This window comes from Diadema antillarum, unplaced genomic scaffold (genome assembly GCF_040938485.1).
Source record: "Diadema antillarum isolate AM-2024a unplaced genomic scaffold, OU_Dant_1.0 scf00000055, whole genome shotgun sequence".
In the NCBI taxonomy this organism is placed as follows: Eukaryota; Metazoa; Echinodermata; class Echinoidea; order Diadematoida; family Diadematidae; genus Diadema; species Diadema antillarum.
The window spans coordinates 1,053,969-1,065,576 of record NW_027270944.1 but is presented as its reverse complement, the minus strand read 5'-3'; the positions used below and the strand labels follow the sequence as shown (position 1 = coordinate 1,065,576).

Genomic DNA, 11,608 nt, shown 5'->3' with positions numbered 1-11,608 from the left:
TCTTTGGTTGTTGTTATCCCTACTTTTTTACCTTTTTGCATGTCAGTCGATTTTGGGAGAGATGTGGCAGAGAAATGTGTTTTTTTTTTCTTTACCAATCGTCATCGGGTCAACCTGAATTATGATGTCTCACCTTATATTCTTCGAATCGAATTTCGACTTATCGAAAGTCCCTCATTGATTTTCTAAACGTAGGTATGTGTGTGAAATTCGTTCATATTTGACTCATTCTCCAAAAAGGGGTTGATTTCCTCGTCATGTTTTTGGTCACTAAAATTGACAGACACGAACTTTGTTATTTACATTTTTTAGATAACCAAACTAATGGTCTGGTCATTATCTCATCTGCAGCACATGGCATGCAACATGACTCATATATGTTCAGGCCTATGCTTGACCTCGTGAAGGGAAAATGTTACGTGAACTTTCGGATGTTGCAATTCCAATAAAAGCCAAAACTAAAGCTGTGTCTTCATTCTCTCTTGCCTTAATTACCTATATTGCTGTCACAGTTTTAAAATCTGGAGTATTTTAGCAACAATGTCAGCCAAACCACCAACTACTGGAACTGAGAAAGGCAATAAGGTCATGATGTGGTGTGTACCTAGGTCGATATCATCGGCATTTGTCAAATGTCTGAGTGCTATTTCCCATACAGAAGTATGGTTTGAACCGTACACGTTCAGCAACTTGGGAAGGATTGAATACAAACACCATACTAACGAAGACATCCCAACGGAGTATGACGGGAATGAGAAGGCATTCCAGAAGGCAGCAACATTGTTGGAAATCATGGCTCACACCAAGTTTGAACCAGAACGCCTCCCGTGAGTAGGTCTTACTGACCTCTATTTTGGTCTGTGCATAGACGGGTCACCATCCGGGATCACCACACACAGAAGGCTGGTGATTGCATTGGTTTGGGCATTCATTTATCATTACTTGTATTGCACATTTTAAAGGCATCATTTACCGTTTTGCAGATGAAACAAAAAATCCAGCTTTAGTGTTTCAAAATAGTTGCAAAAATCTTAATTAGGGAAAGAAACAAGCAATGTTAAAATGTTAATCTGTATACAAAATGTGAACAGTAGTTATAATAACATTATTTCTGGACTTAAATGTCTATAGTTATGGTTTACTGAGAAAAACAGTGATATCTCCTTGTATTTTTGGCTTTATTGTAAAATCTTTGGGATGGGAGGCTGTTTTGTGATACAGCAGTTACTGACCTACACATATGCATCAAATGCGACAACTGGAATATTTTTGAAATCACTGCTCCCAATGATAAATATTCTGTAAAACGAGGAATGTTCGCGTGCATTTTGATTTCGCGAATTTCTTGATAGCCAAGATTCGCGAAATTAAAACGCAAGCGAAAGCTCTTGTCTACACTATGTGCATTGAATGCCAGAGGCACTTAACGAAAATTTCATGCCGTGAAAAAGGCCGTCGGCACCAATTCGCGAAAATGTCATGCCGCTAAAATATGATGTTTTACAGCAATAATTTTAATAAGCAATCCCCAAAAAGATCGAGATCTTGTGTTGGAGGGGTAAGTCTTGCCCACTGTAGCATTTAGCTCCCATATAGACGTTCACATTCCAAACATGTATACTTTATTCAGACTAAAGACGTCATCTCGTCATCTCTGATCGGAATCTAGCTGTTTTGCCAATGATTGATTTTATAGTCGATACTTCCAGTTTATAAATGTAACTTGTAAATCCACTGCAGGTACGCTACGGTGAAAAGAGGGTTAGAGATGTCGGCGAGCAAGAATGTAATTGCCAAGGATATGGGATCCGCACTCACTGAAAATTATTACCAGTTTATTCCGGATGGCTTCAAACACACATTTCTCATTCGACATCCACTCCGCTATATTCTGTCCTACAGAAAGGCAGTGTACAAACACTTCTCCGGACTCGGACAGTTAACTGGTGAAGCCGCAGACGAAAAGAAATACGATCTCGAACGCGATGACAAGTTCTTCCCACCAGGTTGTTGTATGAAGGAGCTCTACGACCTCTGGCAGTATGTCAGAGAAAATATTGATAGCGATCCGATCGTGATCGATGCTGATGATCTCCTGACCAAGCCGGCAGAATATTTGAAAGCGTATTGTGAAGCTGTAGGACTCCCTTACAGCGAGTCACTCCTTGAGTGGGATGCTTCCACAGATTCTCTCAAGTCATGGAAAGCTGCTGGAGATAACCTCGTTCTTGATGCTGTCAATTTCTTCGGGAGGGCGATGAGGAGCAGCCAATTTTCCGCACCAAGTAAATTTCCAGACAGTGATCAACTGACTCCTGATGTCGTGAGGTGTTCGGACAGGGTGATGAAGTATTATGAAGAAATGTACAGGCACAAATTGGTTCTTTTGAAATAAATTATACAATCAAACATGTAATGTGTACCAGAGGGATATGATTTAACGGCGTTGCTTCGATATCTGTAAGAAACCTTCATTTTGATAATTATTTTTCGATTCCATGCAAGCACTGCGTGGTCTGATTATTGCTCAAAAATAAGTCATGTTTTTCACTGTTGGCATGACTGAAAAAATGATCTATTTCATAATGAGACCATTTTGTATGAACATCAATTGAAGAAGAACCTCCCATTTAAAGGACAAGTTCACCTTCATAAACATAAGGATTGAGAAAATGCAACAATATTAGTAGAACACATCAGTGGAAGTTTGAGGAAAATTGGACAATCGATGCAAAAGTTATGAATTTTTCAATTTTTTGTGTTGGAACCGCTGGATGAGGAGACTACTACAGCTTGTGAGTCATATGCGTACAACAGTATAAAGAAAATGTAAAAGAAAATTCAACATATTTTCACTTTTTTCGCATAATAAAAGAGCACTTGACTTGCCTCTTTCTAAAGGCAGGGGGAATAATATTACCCATAACATTTGTCGGTAACGAGTCAGAGGAATGTGTACTTTTTTCAAAAGATGGAATTTTGTGAAATTCTCTTTATATTTTCCTTATATTGTTGTACGCATGTGACATCTAAGTTATTCATACACTGCAGTAGTCTTCTCATCCAGCGAGTACTGCACAAAAACTTCAAAAATTCATAACTTTTGAACGGATTGTCTGATTTTCCTCAAACTTTTAATGATGTGTTCTACTAATATTGCTACATTCTCTCAATCCTTATGTTTATGAAGGTGAACTTGTCCTTTAAGTCTTCACGTAATTTCATTTCAATGATACCCCCTTACGGTCGACAAAAAGATATCCACAAAGGTTCGTCGTACTTGTGCGAAATGTATTTGTGTCTAAACGGAAGAAAGGACAATTCCACTGTTTTACCAAGAGGGCAATTTGTTGCAAAAGCAACAACAACTCATCAATGAAATTTGTCTGCATTTCGGTGGCGAATAAGCCAGGTCAACTTCTGACGTCATCCAGTTGCCTCTCTAACCAACTGAAAGGCTGGCTATGTTCTATCCAAGGATGTAGGTATAGTCACCTATAGAACCTTCTTGATCTGTCTAAACATCGTCCCAACCTGCCCAAGTTTGCAAACGGTAAACATCACACATCATTTCACACGACTCTTGTATGAGACGCAACGTATACGTTCACGAATCAGCTATGAATTGACTGAGATAATACAATGAATACACATTGGAGACAATCCAGGCAGTTTTTTTTCGTTGATTGGATAACATTGGAAAGAGGCAAACCTAGTAGCTTTGGTGCTAGACATTGATTAAGAAGAAACAGGAATGGATTATGAACTCGTGTGATGAATTAACAAACAAGGTAGGTAAGAGTAGTCTTCATGTAACCTGTCACCAAGATACAGAGTATCATGATAAAGTTGCTGACATTCAATCTCAGCAGGAAATGCAATAATATGAAAATAAAGAAAGACATATTTATGATTTTAAACTTTCATAAATTCACGTCCGAACCTCAGTCTTGAAGGAGCAGCTGTATGAGTTTAATTCCACTTTTCTTATGTATTTATACTTTCGACAACACAGTGCCAGCTCACAAGTACTGTTTCTTATCTTCTCATTTGCGCTTATCCGGTTGTTAACTTTCTGTGGTATTCTGCCTTCAACCAAACATTATTCTAAAGTGCATTATGATTTGGAGAATTTACATTGAGTAACAAAGTGTAATACTGGTTTTCAGGAGAGAAATTCATCTTTGATTTTGCCAGTGAAGTAAAATCGAATTTGTTTGAATTTGTAAAGATTTAGAGTTTTGAAGCTGTCCTAGAAAGCCACTAGGTCGAACTGTAAGAAACTGACTGTCTGGAAATCTATATTAAATGAGACAAAGTAAAAGTAAAAGAATAAACTGGCATAGCAACAGCATGTCTAGATCAGTTAAATTCAGACACGGCGTTCGCATGAAATGAGACAAAGCAAAAGTTAAAGAAATAGCATGGCAACAGCATGCCCAGTTTGCAGTATTATGTATTAACTCAGACTATAGAAATTGAGTGAATAGAGGTGTTATGTAATAGCCCCCATCCAGGTGGTGGCTAGGAATGTTCTCTAGCTCAGTCGAGACTCGGCTATGTCAGTGTCACTAGGGTGTTGGTTGTAGTTTATTGTCCACAAGTTCATGAGTAAAGACGTTATGTAACAGCAGTCTAGACGATGGCTAGACATATTGTGTAGAGTTTCAATAGGGCTATATTTAAGCATGCTGATTGGATGATTTCTTTAGTATAGGAAAGGCATGAAAAAGCAAGTGTATGGGAGTGTAAGGGATTTTAGTGTTAATCTCTATGGCTAAGGGAAGCTAATAAAAAGCTGATGAATGTAGGGGATCGAGGAGAAATACTTTATTCAGACATCCAGCATAGATCTCCGCTTAGGCAGCAGTCGTTCTTCTGGGGGGTTTTCCACGTCGGTGAGATGCGAGCTCCAGCTGCTGATATAAACTGAACTTTGACAAAATCCAAAATGACAAACTTTGACATTATCCAAACTTTGGTACGGAGCTCAATCTCCATTTGCCCGCTCGCCGTCGCTTGAGTTCGGACATTCGCGGGTCATGGCAGGAGTCTGCGTGGTTGCAGGGACTAGTGAAGGCCGAGGAGCTGAGAGGACCGCCGATAGGGTAGCGTCTAGCTGAGTGGCCAAGTCAAGGGGTGCTTCCAGGAGACAAGCCAAGCGACTGTGCCGAGGTCGACGACGAGTGTATCGGGCATCGATGACGACTGAGCCAAGCTGAGGGGATCACCGGTTCAAGTCATCCAAGATAACCCAGTTATGTATTTATAATTTGTTTCCGACTATCTTTTATGCTCAGTGTATTGTTATATGCTGTGAATGAGAAAGCTACAAAGATTTGAAAGATTAAACTCGAACATAACCGCATGCAAACAGTTTGAATTCCCATTCTTTCGGTGTCAGAGTAGCAGAGAGAAAAAAAAGTCACTCACGTGACACTGGTAACAATACTGCGAAATACAAAGAGGATGGAGAGTTCATATTAAGCTACACGAGCTGGTCTTCTATGGGATCCTTTTGCAATTGTATCACGGCCAGCGCCACACTTTCAAAAGGGGGGTGGGGGGGTACTTCACCGGGTTAGCGGGATCTTTTGCACTTTGACACTCTCACGCTTATGTCCTATCCGAGGGACAGAGTATTTTGTCTTTACTTCAGGGGAAGGCATGATAACACACGCCATTTTGACGGGTGCACGTCACGAGGTCGACACCCATGAGTCCATACGCATCTCATGAGTTCGACACTAAGCAAACAAGGTCGACAAATTACGCCCCATGTAATAATGGAGAAAAAGGGCTGATTTTTACCTAGTGTAGAACTCATGGGCCTTATTAGCCAAGTGTCGAACTCATTGGCTGTATGACTAGTGGCTGTTTGACTCATGGACCTTTTTTTCAATGTCGAACTAGTGGGTTGTATGACTTGTGAGTGTCGGTCTTGTGGGATGCCCCTTTTGACGGTGTCACCATCGCCAAGGATTCTTAATGAAGGATCACACTGAATTTGAATAGCAAATCTTGGGGGCTCAGAAACATGCAGATTATGGGTCATGTGCAGAAAATTGCATATACCGTAGTCTACAATCGGCTTGTCGAAATCACTGAAGTCAATCTTTACCGTGCATTTGCAGCAGAAACTTTAGTGTAGTCGTCACCGTTGTTGTCATTTTCTTTGTGTATATAAGCTTGTTTTCGAGATGAACAAAATGTTTAAGATGTATGTACTATGTCACTTACATCTCATAATGTTACAAACCAGTGGGCATCGCTTATGGGAAGATTCACATTACATTTAGGGGGTTATAATCCGAAAACACCTGTTAAAAATATAAGCCAGTCAAAAGGTGTCAGAGTAAAAGATAAACATGTGTACTGCATAGATTATATAGATATATGATATACCATAAAAGAGATGACATGAACATATTATTTGGCTGGACTTTGATTCGACCCGGTACCGAAATTTTCCTCTTAACACATCCAAGCACCGAGACTGTTCATTTTGTGGCACAATGATATCTCCTGATGTCAAATAAGATAATTGGTGTGTGTAATACAAACATTGGAAGCACGCAAAATTTCCATTTGGAAAGACATTAGGTTTTGTGTGGAATCGAGTGCCTAATTAACCTCTGTAGTTCAAACAGAGATACGACCAAACTTTTCAATGTCAATCATAGTGAATAAAGTATAAAAATAAATAATTTAGCGTTCAGAAACAAATATGTATTTTTTCCTTCATTCCCCTTATTCCTTCCTTCCCATATCGGACCAATATGAATGTATGGCAATGTGTGATATATTTGTATAAAAAAATCATCCCAGGGCTGTAAGAAAAATCAAAAAGCACTGCGAGGACGCTGCTCTATTTCAATCTTTCCTCTGTTTTCTCAAGCCTTTGGTCTGTATGACCTTCGTCCGAGATCTTTGTGATATAAATAACTTCGAATACAATCCTTCTTATATGTACGAATATTGAAACAATATATACTTGCTTGTTACACGTACCAGTATTACGATTTATCATTATTATTAGTAGTAGTCGTAGTACTGTAGTAATATTAGTATCATTGCATAGATATTGTTGTTATTATTGTATTATTATTGTATATTGTCATTATTATTATTATTGTTATTATTATTAGTATCATTATATAGATATTGTAGTTATTATTGTATTATTATTGCATATTATTATCATTATTATTATTATTATCATTGTTATTTATCAATACAATTATAAGTATTATATACTTTTTTTCTTAGATCTGTAATCCAAAGACAGGTTAAGCATTTATGAAATACATGGCCTAGATTTTTTTTTATTTGATTCCCTGAATAATTCTTTCTCCTCTATGTCTTTGTGTAATTTGATGGACCACACTCGAGCTGTAGTGTCTTGTTTTCTCAAAGGTTTCTCGTTTTCGAACGTTTCTGCTGTGGGTTGTCATAAACGAAGTAAGATAAAAGCGATGCTATCTAAATGGAAAGCATAATTTGATAGGCCTACAGACTACAGAAAATCCCCTAAACAGCCAAAATCAGAAAAGAACATAGATGTTCAGTGATTTAGCTGGATTGCGGGGTACATATACGCACAAAAAGAGAGCACGACATTCGAGCGCACACTCACTCAAACATACGCACACACACCACACACATACTACATCCAACATATATATAGATATATAATATATAATATATATATATATATATATATATATATATATATATATATATATGTATGTATATGTATATATATGTGTGTATATATATATTTTTTTATTTATATATATGTATGTATGTATTATGAACGAATTCGATTAATATGAATTTATACGTCACACACTATACTTGCATACTTGACACATGCGTCGACGACAAATTTTTGCAGCAGTTTTGACTTTTTGAGGTCAAATTATGTTTTAATAATCAGGAGCATTTGTAAATGTATTAAGAACATAATTTCATAGCTTTGATGTACATAATCAATGAACATTTAAGTACCAATGTACGTGTCATATTAAGTCTTCATAATAAGAATAGTACTTGATATTTTTAGAACGCCTTTTCCACTGGATACAAATATCTATCTACTATATCAGGCCCCCGGTTTATCAATTTATAAATTTCCTTACCACACCGACTGCCAAAGCCTTATCATAGGAATCAACTATATAATCAACTATAACTCTCCATAAAACAGGGCCCTGATTTCATCCATGATCATCCCAGTCGTTCTCTGATAAATACACTGCATGCATGCAAACGATGTCGTGGTCCACTTGGAAAAAGTTACGTTACGCAAAAATATACTGCACACTCAGCACATTACTATAACAGGGGGTGACCTCCCTGATCATACGTAACTATCGCTCACACTCACATCCATACTGACACCACACTCACACTCACCCTCACCCTCACACTCACACACACACACTCACACTCACACTCACACTCACACACACACCCACACTCACACTCACACTCATACTCACACTCACACTCACCCTCACACTTACACTCACACTCACACTCACACTCACACCCACACTCACACTCACACTTAGACTTCGTAAATCATTGTATACATGGAGACAGGAAACGCCCACTCGTATGTGATTCTTTATACACAAACAATAGGGTTGGTTCATTATCATTGTTCTGGACTGTGGTAGCCATCGTAATGGACGCAAAATCTTCATACAGTCAAATACGAATTATATAAAATTATTCGCCGTTTTCTGAATGATTTCTGTCAATACGTGCAACTATATTTATTGGAGATGATTGCAATATTACACTTAGCCCTTGGGTACGTTTGTCACTGTCACGAGAAACCTAATGCTTGGCAGCTCTTTATTTTCTGTGGCCCAAACTACGTGATCACTTTTAATAAACCGTATTGACTGTTGCATTTGCTTATGCTAGAGTCACACACGGCCGGGTCACAAAACGGGATTTGATCAGGGTGAAAATGAGCCGGATTAGTCCAGGAATGGAGGGTAATTTATGCTACAGTCACACCGGGTCGATACGATTTTAATTCCTTATGGACCCGGTACGAAATCCGACCGTGTGTGACTCTAGCATTATATTGTTTTTCATGCAAGAACAAGTATAAAAAAATAATCACAATTTTTGATAACTCTTCGTATTCTTACTCATATACACGAAAGTATACCGGGTGTCCCAAAAAAAGCGGAACGGTATAGATTTTCAGTACCTTGCGTTCTAAAAGTGATATATTTTTTGACATCATTAGAAAGAGCTTCTTCCGCAGAAGACTATGATACCAAAATCATTAAATTTGGTTCAGTACTTTTTATTCTACGCCAATTTCTGTAAATGCAGTCATTTTCAATTTTTTGCGACTTATGAGATAATAATTTGGGTGCGACACGCGTTCCATACGGTGAATTGTGTAAGCTCGTTGATCCATGTCAACAAAAGATAACGCTTTCATATTGGGAGCGCGCGCATACACACACACACACACACACACACACACACACTGTTTTTTCCTGGCCCGTGCCCAATGTGAAAGCTGTATCTTTTGTTGACATGGATCACCGAGCTTACACAATATTCACCGTATGGATCGCGTGTCGCACTCAAATTATTATCTCATAAGTCGCAAAAATCCGGCGAAATTTGACAATGACTGCATTTTCAGAAATTGGCATAGAATAAAAAGTACTAAACCAAATTTAATGATTTTGGTATCATAGTCTTCTGCGGAAGAAGCTCTTTCTAATGATGTCAAAAGATATATAACTTTTAGACCGCAAGGTACTGAAAATCCACCATTCCGCTTTTTTTGGGACACCCGGTATACACGAAATGTTGAAATATGATCACCGTAAGTGATATGAAATATGACTTAGGCGCACATGCTTCTGGAGACAATGGATGTGGAGAAGACAAATCGAGACCGACAGAAGTCATGGAGTCTCTTTCGTCAATAATCCTTATAGGATGCCTTTGTATTGATTAAAACTGACCAAGGGGTCTGAAGAAGAAGAAAATTTGAATTCTTAAGTTGCGCTTATTTCCAAACTTGATAACCCCATTGTGCGCTCCATTACCGCCATCCAGTGCCATGACAAACTTATTCTCTACCTGTGACACATATAACATGTACACTGTATTATTATTATAAGACTTATTTGGCTGTAGACCCCCTAATGTTGAAACTTGAATAGATCTCTGCCATGGACAGTTTTGGGCCTATGAGGGCCTCGCTCTTTCAGGCCTCCACCTGTGCTATTTGAACATGAGGAAGAACATTAGAACACGAACGGTGGAGATATACAGTACGGCACACGGCGCAAGACACATGACGCTTGACGCTCAACGCACGACGCATAGACGCACGACGCACGACGCATGACGGACGACGGGCAAGCAGAAATCAAATACTCAAACAACACACAAAATAGCCACGAAGTAACATCTACAGCAACATTGATTTGATTCAATTAAATATCTTTTCTTCTTCTTTTTCTTTTGCCGTGTGCGTTGACATGTGCATATCGTGTGCGTGTGTGTTTGGCGATCTCATGTAGTTACCAGTTGCATGAGCGGATACACTGATACAACGCAGCATTAATTTCTCGTCGATTAACACAAGAATAGTTTTCAGAAGATAGTATTAGCATACGCTGTTCAAGTCAATCCTATTTGTGAATAAATACAAACATTAATGCGTGTCAGTATGATCTCAAACAAGAATTTGTTTAGAAAATTTCTGCAAATTAACTTCGGGGGAATACTGCTCCTCAAATCTATGTTCCTATTCCTTTATTTAAACACAGTGAGCTATTTTCATTGGCATAGTCATATGTTTTGGTGTTATTATGTGTTTATCATTCTGAATATTCGATTCAATATTCTTTGTGGGGAAGAGACTAATCTGTCTGAGTACATAGCGAAAAAGGCAACAAAGTAAAGTAATTGGAGTGGTGTGATTATGAAAAGCACATAGTTAAAAAACAACAACATGGACTTAGCAGCTGAACTACAACCAGCATTGGGTTCATCGATTGATGAACTGTATTGATGTAAACTGTATTGCATGATGAACGTTAGTTTGTGGTTTTATTTATCTTGTAGCTTGAATATGATATCCATCTGTGAATAGTGATACTTTTTATTTGCGAAGGGCGCGCAGGCTTTACAATGAAAAAGCAAAATTCGAGTATAGCATACATGTTAAATCGGAAAGGAAACCTATTTGCGTTTCAGAGATATTGTCTATGACAGCAAATTATACCTCAAGAATGAAAGTGAATGACGTTATTGCAACAACGAAGAGAAATTGTAAGTATATACATGTACAAAATAGTTAGATTATATGGAATGATAGAATGTCATCCATGATCTTTACAGAGAGTACAGTACATGTTATCGCAGAGTACCTTATTGTAAATTCAAAAATGCAAAAATATCTGTCAAGAAAGAAACGGTGAAATAAGTTAGCTAAAAAAGGGAAAACTGTCAAGTACTTGATATCAAAATAATGCAATAAACTTCCTTCCATATGAAAATAACATACAAATTTTCAAATAAAATCCTTTGACGTTTATGAAATTTTAAGGTG

The 11,608-nt window shown here is 38.0% G+C and overlaps 1 protein-coding gene across 1 annotated transcript; it reads left to right on the top strand.

Moving 5' to 3' along the window:
* Nucleotides 1-540: 540 nt before the first annotated feature.
* Nucleotides 541-2,395, top strand: LOC139715810 (uncharacterized). The gene is made up of 2 exons (XM_071627349.1): nt 541-827; nt 1,741-2,395. The coding sequence occupies exons 1-2, from the start codon at nt 541-543 to the stop codon at nt 2,393-2,395; spliced, it is 942 nt and encodes a 313-aa protein (XP_071483450.1).
* The last annotated feature ends 9,213 nt before the right edge of the window (nt 2,396-11,608 follow it).